Source organism: Poecilia latipinna, unplaced genomic scaffold (genome assembly GCF_001443285.1).
Source record: "Poecilia latipinna isolate Pla-1442-1.1 unplaced genomic scaffold, P_latipinna-1.0 Scaffold106, whole genome shotgun sequence".
In the NCBI taxonomy this organism is placed as follows: Eukaryota; Metazoa; Chordata; class Actinopteri; order Cyprinodontiformes; family Poeciliidae; genus Poecilia; species Poecilia latipinna.
The window spans coordinates 455,780-476,446 of NW_015112722.1; the positions used below are offsets into that span (position 1 = coordinate 455,780).

The 20,667-nt window shown below is 39.7% G+C and overlaps 1 protein-coding gene across 1 annotated transcript in view; it reads left to right on the forward strand.

Moving 5' to 3' along the window:
* Window positions 1-20,667, forward strand: part of prex2 (phosphatidylinositol-3,4,5-trisphosphate-dependent Rac exchange factor 2) — a 107,969-nt gene that overhangs the window by 74,801 nt on the left and 12,501 nt on the right. Inside the window, exons 27-38 of the mRNA XM_015027766.1 lie at window positions 290-384; window positions 635-717; window positions 1,315-1,405; window positions 4,435-4,563; window positions 5,324-5,365; window positions 6,447-6,544; window positions 6,623-6,769; window positions 8,664-8,766; window positions 9,024-9,167; window positions 9,254-9,368; window positions 18,923-18,989; window positions 19,196-19,386. Of these exons, the coding sequence (XP_014883252.1) occupies window positions 290-384; window positions 635-717; window positions 1,315-1,405; window positions 4,435-4,563; window positions 5,324-5,365; window positions 6,447-6,544; window positions 6,623-6,769; window positions 8,664-8,766; window positions 9,024-9,167; window positions 9,254-9,368; window positions 18,923-18,989; window positions 19,196-19,386 (1,305 nt within the window). The remainder of the gene's footprint in view (window positions 1-289; window positions 385-634; window positions 718-1,314; window positions 1,406-4,434; window positions 4,564-5,323; window positions 5,366-6,446; window positions 6,545-6,622; window positions 6,770-8,663; window positions 8,767-9,023; window positions 9,168-9,253; window positions 9,369-18,922; window positions 18,990-19,195; window positions 19,387-20,667) is intronic.

A 20,667-nucleotide genomic window follows, 5' to 3' on the forward strand; every position in this document is an offset into this window, starting at 1 on the left:
CAATTTTTTTTTTTTTTTTTTTTTTTTTTAACAAATTTCAGTAAGTGAATTTGATGTAAAATAAGGTTAAGATAACTGGAGCTTTTTTTTGACCAAAGTTAAGATGAGATGAAATTAGTTGAGCTAAATTCAGGTAAGATAATTTAAGTAGTTAGGATAAGCTAGGCTAAACTAAACATGCAAATGTATTCAAGATGAGTTATGATACTTATTCTATGCCTATGCTTAGGTTGATATTGCATACCTTTTTGCACAGTTCCAGTACTATTATGTGCTTGTTTTTCATCAGTGACTGCAACAGCAACAGGAACTCGATCGCCTCCTTCAGCAGCATCTGCAGCAGTCACTGCAGCTCCTATGTTCACAGTGATGACATGGATTCAGGTGCACAAACATCACAAATATTGTTTTTTACGTATCTTGCATGATGAAGTGTGTTTAGGAAGTGAAGACTAATCAGAATTTTGATAGGAGTAAAGTCCTCCCTTGTAATGGTTCAGCATTTCTACAACTTTGTTCAGAAAATGTAAAAAAATAAAATAAAGAACGAAACAAGGACATATTTTTCTTTCTTTATTGTAAAGGAAAGACACTGATGTGGTCCAAATGACTGATTGTATTTGCATTTCTGCAGGAGATGAAATGCCATCTAGTGTGTGGCTGTCCCATGACAAGCAGAAGAAACTACACAGCTTCCTAGAGCATCTGTTTAGCCAGGTGGGTTAGTTAAACATCTTAAATGTGAAATTATGTTAGCAAACCTAGAGGGCTCAAGGTTGCATGATATTGTTGTCCAGAAGTATCCCTTAACCTAAGACATTAAAATATTAACAAGACAGTTCCAGGAATTAGCATTTCTATGATTTCTATGGTGAACATTTCTCATTTTTCAAAGGTCAACTGTTTATTGAAACCTACAATAGGATGCCTGCCTTATCGTAGCCCCAAGAAGGGCAAATGGAACAGCCTTGATATTTTATGGGACCTTTACAACAATAGGGCATGAGGATATTTCTATCATTGCTGGAAAAAGAAAAGGAACAAAGCTGTGCTGCTCTTTTTGTCTGCTTCCTGTAATATGTTGTAATATAGAGCTTTGTTTCTCCCCCCCACTCCCCCACCATCTCAAACTGTGAATCCATTTGGGTTTGGCGAGGGGGAAGCAGGTGTTAGTTATGCGGGGGCAGCTGGGGTCTTTTTTTAAAATTTATTTATTATTTTTCATGTTTTTGGTCCCCTGTGCAAACGTTCCAATCTGGACGCAGTGGGAGACTGTATCAGGTGTTCTATGTTTGACCCGAGCGCTTTCTTCAGGTGGACTCAATCACCAGCATGCTGAGAGGAGCGGGGGTGGCGCGGGCATTCGAGCAGACAAAGTACTTCACGCCTGCAAGAGGGCTGCAAGGTAAAACCATCAGAAAAATGCAAGACTTGTACTTTCTTTTTTTTTTTTTTCTTTTTTCAGTCATTACTGGATCACCTTTTGATTTTGGAGCTTTTGTTCCATTGTGCACTCGCAACCACCTTTTTCTCTGTCAATTTCTACATTTTCAACTGCGCTGTCCGCAGTTCTTGGGAGAGTTGCCCCCTGATGTGGGTCTGAGAGGATGAAGATGGTATAAAAGGCTCTCAGGGCCAGTATTGACTTAAAACAGAGCAGGAGCTGGAAACACAGCGGCTGGAACTTCCTGTTGTGTACTGTGATGCTAGGCAGACACATGGGAGCAAGTGTTGTAGGTGGATTATAAACATTTAGAAAACATATCATTTTTAAACATTTTCTCTCCATTCATTTCCATTTCTGCCTGCAGTGTGAAGACGGCGCCGCTTGCATCGCAAAACTCTTTTGACCTCTTGGAGTTTTCCAGATTTTGAAACATTACCATCCGAAGCCTTCATGTAGTTTGAGATTTTATGTAATTGACCAACATAAAGTTATGTATAAGTTTTATGTAGAGATAACAGAGAAGTGGGTTGTAAATACAAGTTCAGTTTTTAAAATAATTAAATATTTTGTATTGGTCCACTGCACGTTGAGGTTGTAACGTGACAAAATGCTGAAAAGTTCAATTAGTTTGAGTACTTATGTAAGACACTGTATTCGGTAGCTCATTCTGCCACCTGACCCCATTTCAGCCTTGGTGTTTAACCTTGGTGTCTATTGTTAGGTCATATCTCTTACAGGGAAGTGTAGGAAATGTGGAAGGAAAGGGCTAAATTTATCCTTATCATTTCCTTCTACAAATACAATCTAGCTGACAGCGTTCTTTCATCATCCCTGAAACTTTCTTCAGATGGCTCGACCCATTTCTCAGATAAACCACCAAAAGAAAGTGTGTGTGTGTGTGTGTGTGTGTGTGCGTGTCTGTGTGTGTGTGCACGTGTGTGTAGCGCAAACTTGCTTCCCAGTGAGTCATTTTTCTCCAAAATGCAACAAAAAACTGTCTTGTCTTGCATTTGTCTCTATTCCACTGTGCAAAACTCACTTGCAACTAAGTCTTTGTGTCCTCACGTGTCCCTTAATGCATAGCGATGAGTACTTTATGCAAAACAGCGGATTACCTACTTATTTTGTTTGTACGTTTCGGATAATTCAGGCCTCCAGACACCCCGGCCAATACGGTGCACCAGCTTCCCTCTCATCTCCAGCTCAACATAGAGCTGTTTGTGTTTGCTTGCCTCCAGGAGGCACATGAGGGCTTGATCACTGCTGATCCATCTCAGCTTTAGTAATGCCTATGGTTGATAATACAGCAAATATGATTATCTAAGAAGTGCAGAAATCCTGCATCCAAACTCACATTTTTTTCACTTTTCTGTTTTCTTTTTATGTAAACTTTATTGTTGGTCTCTTATGTAAATTTAAAGGTTTTTCCATTCATGCAAGTCATTAAAAAGTGGTTGGAAAAAGTTCCTTGTACCGGACACAAGTACAATGTTAAAGCCACAAACTTTGTGACCGCCCTGAGAGGAAAATGAGCAATTTATTTGTTTATATAGTGAGGTTTGGATTATTTTCTTTTAAGGTTTTGCCAGCTGAAGCAAAAACTGCTAAAAGGTCACACGTATTTATCGACTTGTCACCAAGTTTTAAAGTGTTGATGCTCCTTTGACGTCCACATTTTGTCACATCACAGCTGTAAACTTCCATAGTTTTTATTTGGGTTTCATGTGACAGACCAACACAATTTAATCTTTAATTGAAAAGTGGAAAGAAGATGATATATGGCTTTAAAATCTGTTTTTATTCAATCTCATTGACGCCCTTAAAAATCCCCATCATCTGAAAGTGAAAGGATCGTGACACCACTACAGACCTAAGACACTGCTGTCCAACTAAATTGACAGATTTGGCAAATACATTGCTAATCGAAGCTGGGGCCGAGTGGTCCTTAGTAACTCTGGAGGAGCTGCAGAAATTCACTGCTCAGGTGGAAGAGTCTGTCGACCAGACAACTGTTTGTCATGGACTCCACTGATTTTGGCTTTATGGAAGTGTGGGAAGAAAAAATGCATCATAAAAACAAAACTACTAGGGATTCAGTTTGCAGCTCACCAGACATGTAGGAGACATTTAGACTTATGGAAAAATGTCCTCTGGCCAGATGAGGCTAAAGTTTTACTAAAAGCAAAATACTACGAGTGCTAGAAAATTATCCCTGTACAATACTCTAATGCAACTTCTACAATCTGTTTTATGTCTTTTACAAGAGCCGTTTCTGCTCCTACTAAAAGAAATTTGTCTGGAACCACAAAGTCTCTCTTCGGAAAAAGATAAAATTACACGTTGAATGTGGCAATACTTTATGGATCTAACTTGTGGGGGAAGACTTAAACGACCGTGTGTCTATTTTATCTTCTACCTGCTCCTTTTCGAACAAATTGTGTAAAATTGCATGTTAATTGACATGACTATTTGTCTTACAATTTTTTTTTTTTCCTGTTTTTACATTTTATTATCTGTCCGAAATGAATAAATTGTTAAGGCTGATGAGAAGAAGGTGAATGGAGCTCAATACAGGACGACCCTGGAAGAAAACCCAGTACAGGCTGCTAAAGCCTTGTGAGATTTTCCAACAGAACAACCATAAACATGCAACCAGAGCTAAAGTGTAATGGCTTAGATCAAATCATTCGCATGCGAAAATTGAGACATAAATCTAAGTATCTGTGTCAAAAAAAAACACATCTGGTCCAGCATCCCTTCCTGAGACTCTCTGCTTAATAATCTGGCTTTTATCGTATTGGTTTTTCACACTTTGTTTATTCTGAGGAAGTTGTTTTAATTTTGCCTTGCTTTTCCTGGCTTTTCAGTAAGGCTAAGAAGTTATTTCTATTTAAAATGTCCCTTAGAGCTGATAAACATTGGGGTGGGAAAAAAAAAATCCACATTGAGTTGGGTCAGTATAATTATTTATGTTTTTTTTCCAACAGAATTCCTGCAGGAGATGGAGCCCCGGGTGAACTGCGCCAAAAAGCTGCGCCTCCACATCAAGCAGGACCCATGGAACCTTCCCAACAGCGTTCAGGGGCTCACACAAATCATTTCTAAATATGTAGAAGGTCAGTGTTCACCTGAGATGCTCCAAAATGCGTGGCACATTCACAAAGCCGATTATAAATCCACAACGTTTAAGCCCCGAAACCACGCAGTCACACACTGTGTTTAAAAGACAAAAACATAATAATAATAATAATAATCTGGCTTTAAATAAAATGTTTTTCAAATTGGCCTATTCCCCCCCACCCCTCCCACCTGTTTATTAATTGAAATACCAGACTATTTTGCTTAGTAACTGCTCTGCTTACTTTAAAATGTAAACCTATAACCAGCCTGGGACTCATAAATTGGAACCGCTGAGCTGAAACTGAAAACTCGCCGAGAATTGCAAAGGATATTTTTTTATTGCCAGAGGAGTGTGTGGTTTTGTTTTTGTTGATTCACGGACTGAACAAACACACACACACACACACACACACTAAAGTGGTACAAGCCCACAGTGGGAACAGTACCAAGCACTAACAGCCTGCCACTCGACACTCCTGGGAAAGGTGAGCTGGTGGTCACAACCGAGGAAATACAGAAAGACAGAGTTATTATTAATGCATCTCACAAGGCTCGTGTTTTCGTCAGTGTGGCTTCCTGCTTTGTAGCACAAGGCCATTACTACAAACAAATATGGATTTATAGTGTTATCTTTTTCTCCTCCCTGTCTTCTGGTTTTCTATATGTAAAATAAACCAGTAGTTGAGCAGGAATAATGTAAACCATTTAAATTTCTCTGAAGGTACTCACTGGTTTTCTCCCATTTCTTGTTTTCAGAGGTGAAGACACGACTGCTCTTGGTTCTACTGCAATATACAGGTTTGTTCTGCCGTCATTGTTAAAACTGAGCATAGTGTTATGTGCATTTTAAACCATGTGCTAGCTTAGCTCGATTTGGCTTCAACTTGTCATGGATGGAGGTTAATTCCAAATTATTTGTTTCAAATTGGTTCCAGCTATAAAACTGTCTGCAGTATGAATGTCATAGATTATCCTCAGAGGTTAGAACAGGCATCACCAACCTTTCCAGTCTGAAGAACCATGTTTTCATTTTCTGTGTGATAATTAGTTAATTCGTCTTTAGGATATCTTCCAGCTATTTTTTTTAATAAAAAAAAAAAAAAAAAAAGAAGAGTTTTGCATTATTCTTATGAGCCAGTTAGACTTAACATTTACTTATAGATTATCATAACAGAACACCAAATTAATCGTTTTGTTTATTTTAATTAAATGTTGTTTTATCTTATCATTGATATTCGCTCATTCGGTGCATCACAATTAATATGTTTGCTTCTGGTTTCCTATTGATCCCAGTGTTGCATTGTGTAAGTGCTGCAATAAACAACTTCCAATACTGGTGAGATTTAAACCTTAGATTCTACTTAGCTCTCATTAAGGGGACAGCAGACATTAAGACGTTTAGTACTGAATAAACTTGCTAATAAAACTCCTGTGCTTCCTTCCATGAAAACTTTGACAAACTGCAATCGAGCTCCTTGGCAAATCGCGTTTGAAAGATTTCATCTTCCGCGCGACATAATTACATAATATCTCAGGGACTACTGGGCAATTTGTTTTGTTTAGTATTAACTTTTTATCGCTCGGAAAATAAGGCAGCTGATTATTTCCCACATGAATAAACAAAGCAATTGTTTTCAGTTTTCTCCAGAAAGAATTTCCAGTAGAATAAGAATATTTGTTGACCTCAGGCTGTTCAGGATGCGGTTTCAGCGTCCTCATCTCAGTCAGTCGTTGGCCCAGTCACGCAGTACTTCCGTTTTAAATCTGTTGGTTTTGTTTTTTTGTTGACCTCCTCCCTCACTACAGCTGAGGCATTTTCTCCATTTCCTTTTCACGATTTACTTCCTTGTGTTGTTTCCCCCCCCCCGCCCCTCTCAAGACTCTGAGATCCAGTTGCGACGAGATATGGTGTTTTGTCAGTCTTTAGTTGCAGTGGTGTGCGCATTCTCAGAGCACCTGTTGGCTGTACTGAACCAGGTGGGTCACACTGAAAGTACATCCTGTATTATAAAAAGCATTTGCTTCTTATAATATTGTTTGATGTTTGTTTACTAGTTCCATAATGTAGGAGTAGAACTGGACCAGGACTTTCCAGATCCTCAGGAACTCCAGGAGGCCCAGGAGGCGAGTCGACGGTGGCTGGAGCAGATCGCCAGCGCTGGCCTGCTGTTTCACTTCCAGTCCCTCCTGTCTCCCAATCTGGTAAGCAGCCAGGAACAGTTCAGGAGATGGATTGTAGGCAATACGGGAACTTGCGTTAATTGAAAACATTGCACCTCTCCTAATCCTTTACTTACATTAGATCTGTCATGTACCAGTTTGTGCATATCCTCTTGGTTAATTATCCATGTCCTCCTGGAACTAGATTGCGTGCAAAATCTCAGACGACAAGGTTATGTGGCGTTTCCTGGTTATTTATTAAATTTCAGCCAGGATTTCTGTTTTGCTTTCTGAATAACAATGATCAACCAAATAAGACTAGAATTTCATTTTATGTTTGAAATTTTAAACGGTATTCCTCATTAGCCATAACACCGCAAGCTACAGACACAACCACGAGGAAAGGGAATTGAAGGGATTTTACGATGCATCCACATCAGTTCCTGCTGTCAATCTTAGTAAGCCTTACTGCTTTCCGAAGGATTTCTTAGACTTCGGTCATGTTGAGAGATTCAAGGCCAGCAGCCTTGAATCAAACAATAAGGCCATAATATGGACTCTGTAGAACTTTATTGCATGTTGAGGATATAGTTCAGCCTTGTGTGCTCGTGGTGTTGACCGGGGGAAATCTAAAAGGGCAAGATGTCACTGTCCTCACCTGTCACTTTGAGTGGATGTAGATTTGAAATTCTCGAAAGTAAAAAAAAAAAAAAAAAATGTCTGAATACAGCAAATATACATCGATATAAAGTGATCAAAGACGGTAACATCCAGTTTAAACCAAGCACGTACACCAAAACAAAGCATCAGTTGGCAGGTCGGTGGTTACGCTTCTGTCTTCATATGGGGAAATGTGCCTGTAGATAACAACCCCTAATCCTCCTCCACTGCTGGCCAATTCAGCTCTCTGGACGGGGTCGACAGGGACAGGAAGAACAACAGAAGGGAGAAGGGAAGGCTAACAGAGACTTATAATCAGAAATATATATAAGCGCCTGCTGCTGTAGCCGTAAGAAGATGTCTGCTTCCTTTTGCCTGATGAGGAGACGCTGAGGAGGAAACACATCCTCCCACTCGTTGGGTCATGTAAACAAATTCAAACAAGCTAAAGCAAAGATGGAGACAGACAGACATATGTGTAAACAGCTATATTTCCTCCATTAAGCTGTACCAAAGTCTTTATAGTTGCCTTCAATCAAGACATTCTTGAAATTTCCAAAAGTTTACATAGTCCAGTGCTTACTTGATCACAAAGCCATATTGTGCTTAAAAATAGTAAAACACAGACAACTAGAGGTAAAAAAAAAAAAAAGAGACGTCTTTAAGACCACCTATGGCTGAGAAAACTTATCAAAACGTCATAAAAAGAGCGCAGAGCTGACACAGAACCTGAGAGATGCATCAGTCCTCAGGAGGTAAGCTGCAGTTTACCAAGACGCCAGTGAACGTTGCTTTCACTGGCGTCTACCTTCTTTTGTGTAATAGTGTAGTTTTTAAAAGTTTAATATTTTGTAATAAATCAAACTAAAAGAACTGAAACAATGTTTTGTCAGATGGAACAAATGTCTTCTGACGATGTGTATTCAGTAATCATTGACTTATGTATTGATTTGATTGTGTGGCAAATGTCAGGGTGGGTCTGGTGTCAGGGTCAGGACTGATGTGTTGAATTCAATGAATAAAATGCTCAATGGACGTTGTGTACCACTGATGTTCTGTCTGTCACAACGATACTTCACTTAAGTAGTTTCTTTTTCCAGCTTTCACTTTATTACATTGCCTACGTTTATATATGAGCCTATATTAAATGTCTTACAATGCGATTTGATGAAAGACGTTTTTGAGGAAAGTCCTGTTGCGCAGGTCAGTTGGTGAGGTTTGATGAGAGTCTACCGTAAAAATAATAAACTCGTGTTTGCCGTTTCTTCCTCCTCAGACTGATGAGCAGGCCATGCTGGAGGACACTCAGGTGGCCCTGATTGATCTGGAGAAGGTCACCTTCCACTTCCAACAATTTGAAGGAGAACCAATGGTAGCAAGTATGCAGTCTTTTGGGTTTGACCTCAAGTTACAGGGCCCTCCTCAATTATTGCTGCTTCTGCTTAAGAAGAAACTGTAACTTAATCCTCAATCACAGCAGCATGATCTCATAACTCTGATATTTTGCTTGCACTTTGAACAATAATTTTGATTTGAGATGATGCTACTACAATAAAAGATACATTTAGTCAACAGCTTTTGACAACAGCTGCCTCTGTTAATCCGTACCATGCCTCTGTTTTTTGTCTTCCGGCAGATATGCCCATCTCCTACCAGGTGGAGGGCACTCGCCAGGCCCTGAGGGTCTGCTTCTACCTGGAGAGTTACTACTTCGCACATTTGCCTTACAGGCTAAAAAACGGAGGAGGTGTCAAAATCTACCCAGTACTCTTTACGCAAGGTAAAAGGAGTCGGTTTTAGGAAAAAGGAGAAAAGGCTTCTTTGCAGAAAATCATGAACACTGATTGTGCGTCTCCTCCTGTCTAGCTCTGGAGAGCATGGAGGGTTATTACTACAGAGACAACGTGTCGGTGGAGGAATATCAGGCCCAAATTAACGCTTCCTCGTTGGAGAAAGTCAAACAGTACAACAAAAGACTCGGGTACAGTATAACGCACACACACACACACACACACATATTAGCACCGCTTCACTCATGTTACGTAGTGCAGCAGAGTTTCTTAGATGTGATATAAATCAAGATGTCCTTCCTTTCCGATGAGTTTGAGTGTCAGTGCTCAGCAGCAGCAGCGCCTGAAGGTGATTGGCTGAGGGGGGAGCACGGTTGGGAATGTTTTGCGATTGGCCGTGAGCACACACGCAGCAGGGGCGGCAGTGGCTGGATGAGAACGCACAGCATGGCGCCGGGTTTGCTGCAGTGCCTCTGTGCAGCTGCTGCACTCAGTCACTTTACACCCCATTGCTTTTCGACACACTGGAGACTCCCCGTGATTGGCCAGGTGTGGAAAATGTGATGAAGTAGAAAGACATGTGAAGAAGAACTTTAATTTGTTTAACTTCCTGGGCTGTGTGAGGGGGGGACATTGCACTCCGAGGCAGAGAGACAAATGTTAGAGAGCTATCTAACTTGTATTAAATGTGACTTTCCTCTTAAGCCTGTTTCCCTTAATGAGCACCTAAAAGGATGACCGCTGGTCTTGGGTTTAACATTTGCTGCAGCTTGTGTGGATGATTAAAATTATAAGCACAGTCTCCCTTCTAATTGAGCTTTGTCATATTCGGCGCAGTCGGTTTTTGGGGGCTTTAAAAGATTTATAGTCCTGGCAGTTGCGTGCTTCATCAGTGCCATCTCAGCATAGCTAAATATTAATTTTCAAGGATTGATTTATTCATAGAGTTTTTTAATTTATTTGTAATGGTTAGAAGTGAGAGCCGCGTTTCCCAGAGCACAGTTTTGGAAAGCAAATAAAGCGAGGACACTGAGTATTTTATTGATTGTTCTTAACAGCAGTTTTGTCTTTTTAAACAATTCTCGTCTTTTCTTGGTTCTAGTTGACTCATTTGGTCAGAGAATGTTTGCATTTTCTTGACATAAAGCGTCCCTAACGCTGGTATGAATCTGTGTTCTGTGACAGAACGCTCACTTGTATACCCCAAAGTGACAAAAATACGAAATGGTGAAAGTCGAGATCTCTGTGGGAGCAACTTGAAGGAACAACCAGCACACCCTGAAAATTATTTTTCTTGTGAAATTGCTTGTTGTACCTTTAGTGTTTCCTCTGACTTCATTGCTAAAATTGAGCCTCCTTTCTGTGGTGACAACTTTCACGCTGAAGATTGTTGCAGTTAGTACAGCTTGGTAATGCTTCGTATGGTGCATTCACAATTTATACAGTTGGATTTTTGAGTTCCCTACTGACCGGACACTGCTCATGGCCAGTCAAGCTGAAAGTTGACCTGTTCTGGAAGCAGCCGATTTCTCAGCTCATGTTAAACTATTTATTATTTTTTGTACTGCTGCTTTCTGTATAATTTTACCTGCACTGACAAAAAAAAATGTAATTGAGTTGACAGCCAAGGCCCCAGCAGTAACACACAGTGAATGTGTCTAAGAAGACACAGGCAAGTGTTGTGGGGGAGCCTAAAGGCTGCTAGGTAAGGAGGCAGTCAAGCTGTGTCGAAGCTCACAGTTTGAATTGTTAGTTTACTCTGAGCTCTTTCAGATTCCACTCTTTGCCAATGTTTTACAGTAGGAGGATTTACACACTTGATTTCAGCGCCAACGCTAAATCTCAATGAAACATCGATTCATCATTTGGTTTAGACAAATACAAAAACTGTCTGGTTTACAAGTGGTCTAAAGTTGGAGTTAAAAATCATAAGGTCCACAAAAAGGACCATGCAAAAATAAAGTCAGTGCCAATTGATTCAGCAAGCTTTTTTTTTTTTTTTTGTTTGTTTTTTTGCTTGTGATATTGCAAGTATTAAGATGTCAAAATGTGTGAAAATGTAATTTGCACTTTTGCTTGAGATCCAAAACTTGGGAGAAAAGTGTTAAATATGGTAAGATATTATTTGTAATGTAGGATGGAAACATACTTTTTATCTAAAAGGTTATTAGATAGTGAAAGTGAAGGACACCCTGTGCACCGTTTTCTTGGTGTCACCAGAGACAAATTATTAGTACTTTTTTTTTTAAGTAAATTGGCCATTTGTTCAACATGAATCAAATTTCCAAACTGAACTTCTCACTTATTCAGCAGCAGCTCCTCTGTGACAGAGTTTGTAGGTAATAGATACTGTGTGAGAAACGATACATTTCTAACTCACTTACAAAACAGTAAAACATTGATCAAAACACAAACACATTTCTTGGACTAATATATTATTTGTCAAAATTATGTCAGGTAGTTCTAAATCTGTCAAATTTAGTCTACACATCGTGAACTGTTTACACGGTGTTTGGGTGCATTTTCATTTAAAATCTTCATCCGTTCTATAAGCACACCCTCCTTTTTTGAAGCAAAGAAATGTGTAAGGGTTTCCTGGTGTGGTTGTAGACCAAAGGAGTCCAAAGGTCCATTTAGTAAATTGGAATAGTATCAAAAAGTTTATTTATTTCAGTAACTCGATACACACTTAGTCAAAGACATTACATAGACTAATTACACACAGACTAATGTTTTCAGGGCTTGTTAATTATGATGAAACATAACTTCTCAACATTTACTCAACACAAAACTGTGGGCTTAAGGAAATGTATGTTTGATGTCTTCTTAAAAGTTACTACTTTTAGTTTTAATCAGACAACAGCATGGGAATTCATATCCTAATTTATTGAACATGACTGTATATTTCTAAAGTTTGAGGAGGAGCATATACATGCAATTTTTGTAAAACTCTTTGCTGCAATGGCAGCTTCAGAGATTGAATTCATGATTTGTAGACTATTTCACTTTAACTCTGGCAGTATGTTTTTTTTTTCTTCTTTTTTTAAAAAAAAGGAAACCCTTGTATAATGTTACACTTCACAGTTATGCAAATTGTGTAATGTTGGACTATCATGAAACATTAAATATTAAATTTGGTGAAAAAGTTTAAGTTGAGTCAATACCTTTCCTAGACATTTATATTTGGGGGGATTATTTCCAGTATTCAGGTTTTTTTTTATTATTATTACATTTAACATGCAGATTTGCACTTGCTAATGTCTAAACTATATTTTTAGTTTTGCATCTGTTGTTCTGGTGACATAAGTGATGCCACAAGGAGTTCATGGAAAACCAGCAGGCAAGATGTTGTGCTCCCACCCCGACAGTATATTTGTTTAAATGTGGTAAAATCAATATGCTCTCTTGGTTCCCAGCAATTAGTGGTTTCTTTGTATGTACCATCCCCAGTAGTTTTTTTTTTTTTTTTTGCCAGCCACCATTCGTCTTACAGCTGACCGCAGACCAGGCCGTGATCTCACTTCACTCTCCGACCTCAGGCACCTCGTTATCGTTTGAGCCGAGCCGCTGCAGTGTTGGGCTAAACCGACACTCTGGGCCAGCGCCAGAAGGCGTCTGACAGACGGATGCATCGCTGAACTGAATGAACGGCAGGGCAATGTTTAAGGTTTTCATGCTGCCGTACCAAATGTCGTCATGCCTCAGATCCACATGTGCATTTCAGACCCTTGAGGGACAGTTATTTAGAAGCAGAGTTGAAGTTTTATTTACACGGCGTAAATAAGACGGAGCTACTAATATAAAGCAGCGTTTTTCTAAAATCTACTTGGACTGGAATCTGTTATCTGGAGTGCAGCATTTTCTCAACTTCCCTTCAGAGTGGTATGGGAAATCTAAAACACTAAAGCATAGCTGTATGCATGTTCTATCTTTTGGAATATGGATCATGGAGGGTTTGCAGCCAAAATGGAAGAACTGGACTGTCTTTGAATGCTTTAGTCAGAGGGAGAGGAGGTGAACGTCTGCAGGCTTGTTATTTCATCACACTTTGCTTTTGTTGACGGGACTTTTCAGGAGGGTATTCACCTTACATGCTCCCTTACATCGATTTTAGGACAGGAAAGAAGATGAAGATCACTGCGTATTGTGTATCGGTGAACTGCAAATGCAGTGTAATAATGGCGGTAAGCAAGCAAGTGTTGCCTGACACATAGTGCCTCTCTACAGAAAACTTAAAGCCGGCCCTGCAGCCACCACTCAATACACTGTTGATTATCGGGATAAAATATTTTTCAGTGGATGTCTTGGCTAGTTTGAAGCCCCTTTCCTTCCCCCTCCCCCAATATGTATTAAATAAAAAAATAAAAAAACCCTGAAATATATTGGATAATAAAATACAACACAGCCAGATAAATGTGTGTAATGATGGGATGGTGGCTGAAAGATGAGCAATAAACTTGGAGCTCTGTCCAGGTGGTAATATATATTATTATTACTACAGGCTGTTTAATTTTATGCTGTGTTCTCTTTCCCACAGCACAACACAGCCCGCAAGTCATTTGTACCAAGTCTTCCCATGCACTGCTGTGTTGTACTTTACAATTAAGCAAGTACTTGGATTCTAATTGCAGGTTAGACTTGTTTCTGTTGATATTCCTGTTAGTGAAATGCAAAGGTACATTTCCCTCTTACGAATTCCTTCAGTGTTTTTTTGGAGGTTTATTTCACATGTTTTCTTTTTGTTTTTTGTTTTTAAATCTTGAACTTGTTTCTTAAGGGAATAACCTGTCCGAATCAGCCTGGCTCTATGTGGGAATATAATTTTCCTCTAAACCTAATAACTGTTTGTGCCATCCTTGGCGGTGTTGACTGCCATCAGGTATTTCAGATAAGTAATGAACACATTGTCATAGAGGACTTTTGACTCGGTCCTTTTAAAAATGTACGACTAGTAGCAGCTGAGGAAACATAATATTTCTATTTCCATCTAAGTCCCTACAACATACCCATTTAGACACTACTTTGTAAAAAAAAATAAATGAATAAACCAACGGATCTGGGCACCCAACTCAAAAATCTCCTTGAGATGTTGCAGAGCCGAACTTAAAATTTGTAGTTCTGCCGTATAGCTGCGTTCATCCTGAACCGTTACTGCAAATGAGCAAAACTAGTGGTGTTTTTTTTTTTTCTCTTCCCTGGAGCAACACTGCATTAAAAAAAAACAAAAAAAAAAACTGATGTCTGCTGTTAAGTTTGAAACATTTTATTATTCCCAGGAATAAAAAAAAAAAAATCAGGTTTGCTGAACTTCAACTGCAACCTTAGTTTTGTTCTCTTTTAAAACATTGTAAAAAAAAAAAAAAATATGTGTTTAAACAAGCACACACCAGATGGTTTATTTAATATTTATTGGAACTGATGAAATGCGTCTTACTAAATGTCTTGTCTTGGACAAAACAAAACGGAGCTGTTATAAGCAGTTTTCCTCCCCGTTGAAAAGGCGGGAGTCTTTGGCTGGCAAAGAGTGTCCCAGTTTACTTACATTCACAGGAAGGTGGTGAGGCTTTGTTCTGCTTCAGCTAGTCTGCACTGAACCTCTGTTTATAAAGCCTGGAGGGCTGAGCTGCCTCCATTTATCACTTCGTTTTAAATCTACCGCTGCTTGGTTATAATGATTAAAGCTCTGTACTTTGTTATGCTTTGTGCTCTAATGAAAGGCCTAGATTCGTCTGATTAGAAAACCCCTCTGAGACGGACAAGCAAGGTAATCTGAAGCGTTTTACACGAATATAAAGCAAATGACATAAAGAAAATGTCATTAAAAACAAGACGTAGATTTAAAAAAAAAAAATAATAGAGATACAATTCTGCCTCAGATTTAAATGTAAAATATGTCTAAATGCACATGTGGAAGCAAATAAAGAGCTGAGACATCTTAAAATCATGTTTGACCTTTACAGGAAAGCTGCAGTAAACAGTAATGTTTTCAGTCCGTTTTGTGAAGGGCATTTCAGTCTTAACTTAAACAACATTTTTCCAAATCAAGGAGTAAAAATCTAGATGCTGCCTGCTGTTAAGTTCCTCTCCCTGGCAAAACAGATTAAATAGGTTTCCGAATACCTGAGAGATCCAGATAGTTCTCATCTGTCAAGAAATACCAACATATATTTAGGCCATTCAGTCCCTTAAAAACCAATCGCAATGTTTGCAAATCAATCTTTGTGGCCATGACAGTGATTTCTCTTCTGGTGTTAATCAGGATTCTGGGAGTATCATTTTGGATGGACTACAGCTGCCTGATTGTTTTAATGGACACCGGCACAGTAATTTACTTGCTGGAATTAAAATCATGAATCTGTTGTTCTGTGTGTGCTGATTTGATAGTAAACCTGCTCTCTTTGGCAGTTGTTTTAAGATGTAAGAGAGTAATTTGATGAGATTCATGACAACACCTGGGTTTCTTTACAGTGGTTTTTGCCTTACGGAGTCTTGTTCAATGCTTATTTACAACTTAGCATTGTTAAGCCATAAAAACAATGATTTCTGTCCTTTCTCCACCAAGTTTGTCCCTGTGATATTATAGACACTAATTTTGCAATTGTAATGGACTGACTGCGGTCAGATGTGGTGACAGAAATATAAAGTTGTGTATCTTCGGCATACGTATGGTAAGAGACGTCGTGATTGGAGCCTTGATGAACTCCGTACGTCATTTTTGTTTGCTCAGATTTGGAATTGCCAAATGATGCAAAGTATTAGATGCATATCTGCCTCATTTTATATACTTTCACAATGCTGTAGCATAAACCAGTATATTCTAGATTTTTTTTTCTTTTTTTTCTGAGCTAAAGTTGACCTACACATGGTTATGCACACGCCTGCATTAATGAGTTTGCAGCTTTTCCTCCTCCTGGTGTCAGTGCAGCAGCATCACTGTGGGGCGTCTTAAGGCTCCTGGAAGCCCTCATTAGCTCCTAGGTTGCTTTCCCATACACGCCAGGGGATTTGTGTGGGGGAATTTAATAACAGTGAGTGTCATTCATCATGGCCTTGTGAGTGATTTACATGGACTTTTTTTTTTTTTTTTTTTTACACCTCTGTAGGTTCATACATTTACAGAAATATAATAAATTATAGATAATTTAGCCCTTTCCCGGTGTTCGAGTGAAAGTGAAACCACTCAAAAATATGCAAATTTTAAACTGTTTTTATACCTCAATGGATCTTTAGGGATCATTAATTCTTTTTTTTCCTTCATTTCTTGAGTCAACATTGTGCTTGGGAATACATCCATTCCCGCGCTACTCCTTTGAACACGTCTGCCTCTTTTCTTCTTTCTGCACGGCAGCTGACTGCGTTTGCCCCTGTGCTTCGAAGGGCCTCCAGTGGCCTATTGTCACGAAGCAAGAAGAAACAAAGTGAATTGAGTTCTCATTTCCCCAATAAAACAAACCAGCTACATGCAGAGCAGGTCATCTTTGGCTTGCAGCCAAAGTCTCCATTAGAGCCTCATGGAAACCCTTTGGCTCTGCTTAAGTGTGTGGTCAGGGATGTTGCAGTTATATTGCTGGATGAGCTACAGGCAGACTTTACCTATGACTGTCTTGATTTCCACTAAAACCAAAAATAGCAAAAAGGAGTTGCTCACATAACAGCATCGACCACATGTGTTTTTGTCGCACAGTGGCTTCCCCGTGTTTGCTGTGTTCCTTACATGGTTTGTGGCAAACTGCGAACAGGACTTCATATGGCTTTATTTCATGGATGCTGTTTTTCTTTATGCTCCTGTAATCAAAGCCAGATTTGTGAAGTGCATAACTTAAAGTGTCGACAGATTCTTCGACCTGTGTTGCTGATGTCTGCATCTCCTGCAGAGTTGAGCGTGAAACTCACAACTTCTTTCCTGCTCCTTACCAGTTAAAGTCAGAGGAACAGTAACCTTTTGAAACCAAAAAGACATGGTTTTTTTTCTCTCCCTCCTACTAAGTGGGTTTGCCTAGAGTGCCAAAACCTGCATGACTAAAAATAAAAAAAAAAACAAAATAAAGCATTTGTACCCTTTGGATTTAATGCATAGGTTTGCGACAAAGCATTGTCTAACATAAGCAAGTATTCTCTGTCTGCGTGCAAGGTTTGATTCTCAACAAATGGGATCTTTTCCTTCTCTGTCTGCCCATTTCCTATCATATTTCTGTAAAACAAAAAGGCCATTACATCTGCATAAAAATTGCAGAAGGTTGAAGATTTCAAAAGTCCAGAACGGACTAAACGCCAGTACATTTTAAGAACGTGTTTAAGACAGATAAGAGAGTTGGTTTAGATTGTAGCTGCACTGGTTTTTAGACAACACAACAACAAATCAAAACCTTGTTTTGCCTCTTAGTTCTATTTAAAGTGTCTGTTCATATTGCGGCTGTATATTCTACACCTTGACACTTTGTAACCTCCACTCTAATGTGTCTTTTGAGTGATAAGCCCATCTTGAACCAATTACAAGAGATCTTAGCGGAAGCAAAAACCAAGCTCTGCTAGTTGTCGGTTTCTGCAGCACGCTACAAAGTTAATGCATAATTTGGCAGTTAAGGTTTAAATACCTGGAAAGCTGCCATAAGTGAATGCGTAACATTATTCATCAGCAGCTCAGGAGCAGATATGCAGAGATGCTAAGATAAATTAGCTCACTTCTGGGGATCATGCCTCATTAGTCAAACAAATGATTTTGTAGACTCCTTATTGTGCCGTATTCTCATTTTGTCGCCTGCTGGCTAAAAGTATATTTCCAACTTTAAAAGCTTTTTGAAGAAGTATTTTATGTTTATCTGAATTGAGTACAATTTCAAATCACATGGGTCATCGCTGTAAGAAAATCCTGAACTGTCTTTTGAAAGGCAGCTTCAGATTGAATGCCTCAATGCTCTTTGAATCACTTTACAGCAGAATCAATGCAGATGAATGAGATCTGCTTCATTTAATCTTGTAAACAGTTTCTGTTTCTCAGTTTCTGTTCCAGTCTCGCCTTTAAAAACTCTATGCCCCCCCACCCTCCCTTTTTATATATGTGATTGCACAACTGTGTTACAGAGGCTGCGTCTTATCCTTTACCACAAGGACTAATGGAGTAGATTGATGATTTTATTACAAAGGCTTTAATGTGGTGTAATAGACCTATACTTAGCACAGTGTCTGAATGCTGAGATCCGATGCAGATGCAGACTGCTGAGTTTGCACGAGTAGCAATCAACCTCAGATGGACTCATTGCGGCAGACTGCACAGCATCTGTATGCAGCCACTGGTACAGTGCTGCCTCCAGTGGACGAAGAGGGAAACAGCACAATGTGTTCTGTGCTCCATGAATGAGTGAAGCAATGGCACTTGGATCGACTCCCAGGACAAGAGATGCTTAGTCTGTGTTTCTGCTTTGCCGTGCCCAAGTTACTCTGATTGATAGTCAGACGCTGGTCCTCCATAAAAAGCAGCTGGCCTACTTTTTTCCAGTGAGGAGGCCTGTTATCCTGATGAGCTAATGATGCAGAGAAACACTGACTGAAGATAGTAAACAATATATATATATATATATATATATATATATATATATATATATATATATATAATATACATATATGCTTGGAATTTGATTTTTAAACAAATTTTCAGTATTCTGTCATATTTTGTGTCTCACTGCTCCACATAAAGGATTGTATTAATTGTAATTAAAAATACACTCACTCGCTCTCTCTCACTCAGGGCGTTTTTCCTTGATCAGTCCAACATACCGCCCAGCACTGCACCCAAAGCTGCCCTCATAGATAAGGTAAGACATAACTCAATTTTGCATTATTGATATAATTTGTATATACAAACATACACTCAAACCCCGAGGTTTGCATGTACTCATTGCTCTATGACCTGAGAAGATTTGATAATTTGACAATTTTCCCTTAAAACCTGCCTGGTATGTCAGAGGTTTGTGTTATTTTTTGCTTACGTCTCATCCTCTGTGCTCCTGTTTCTGCCCAGTTAATGCGACCCCTGAACGCTCTGGAGGAGCTCTACCGTCTGATGGAGAGCTTTATAAGCTGCCGCCGCACCGCCGCCTGCCAGTTCACAGCCTGCGGGGCTTCTGGAGTAGGGCTGCTCACCGTCGCGTCAGAGCTCTGCTCGCGTCTGGGAGCCACCCACGTCGTTATGTGCAACAGCGGCGTTCATCGGTGAGTGCACTTTCCATCTCTATCAGAGTGGCGCTGTCGCTGACCCCTCCTTCTGTTGCCCCACAACCAATTAAAATGCAGAAAGTTGTGTCAGATTCCGGGCTGGTATGAATGTACAAAGTACATTGGCACAGCCTTCATTTTTCCCATTTTATATTACAGTTTCAGACCTGCTTATGTCTCCACTTGGAGCCTTTCTCTGCACAAGTTAACATCAGGTGTTCTTGTTAATTGGGCTCTTTGTTTCTAAAATCAAATTAAGGATTTGAGCAGGCAGAGCGCTTTACACAGGAAGGAGATGGGTCAATTACTTCCCTTCCCGTTGAATTCTACATAAGGTTCACCTGCAGCCGAGGGCCCCATTCATCAATGCGTAAGGACAGAAATATCCTGATCGTTTGTCACTGCTGATCCCTAGTTGCTGCTTTCATCTTCATCTCATACTCCTTCCCTCCACACCGCCCACCAATCTCTCTGATGCCCTCTTCCCTCACCCTGTGACAGTTTCCATATCTTTTTGTCTCTTTCTCACACACCTGTGCATCCATGCATTTTGTGTGTATGAGTGATGGCATGATTAAGTGCTGCAAAGGGACGCGCCCGCTCGCCTTAGCTCTACTGGAAAGTTTCAATGAGTCCCGCTACTTTATTAACCCACAAGCTGCATATATCACTGTGTGTTTTCTGTGTAAATTACACATGCTTCCCACAACTCACCCCGGCAGGCAGTCAAAGTGCACCGTAACATAACAGGTGACAAGTCCCGTAACACTTAGGGTTATTTGTGTAGCGGCTTCTTGCGTACAAACAGCTTCGCTGCCTGAGGCTGCAGAGTGAAGAGTGTTGGAGTGAGAATTAAAGCTGGGCCTTTTTATAGAACCAGATTACTACTAATTCACAAATGAATCCCACTGCGTTGAGTTTAAATTACATGCAATCAGCGAGCAAACGGCAAACATTTTCAGCAACTAGAAAACCAAGGCAGCTGATTAGTAGTGTGGAAATAGGTTCACCAATGTGACAGTCATCTAAGGCACCGTTGATTGGATTAGTCGGGCTGATGGATGAGTTTTAATAACAGCAGAAGTGGGATGGGTTGGGGGTGGGGGGTCAACAGTTCCCAATTTGCAACGCGTCTCTCCCATTCAGTTCTCAAATTAAAACAATTTGAGAACTTTTTCTGATTGTTTTTTTTTTTTTTTTTTTTTTTTTTTTTTAAATACTTTTTCATACCTTTTTTTCGGTTGGGTTTTTTTCTAACGTGGAGAAAGAGAAAGGTGG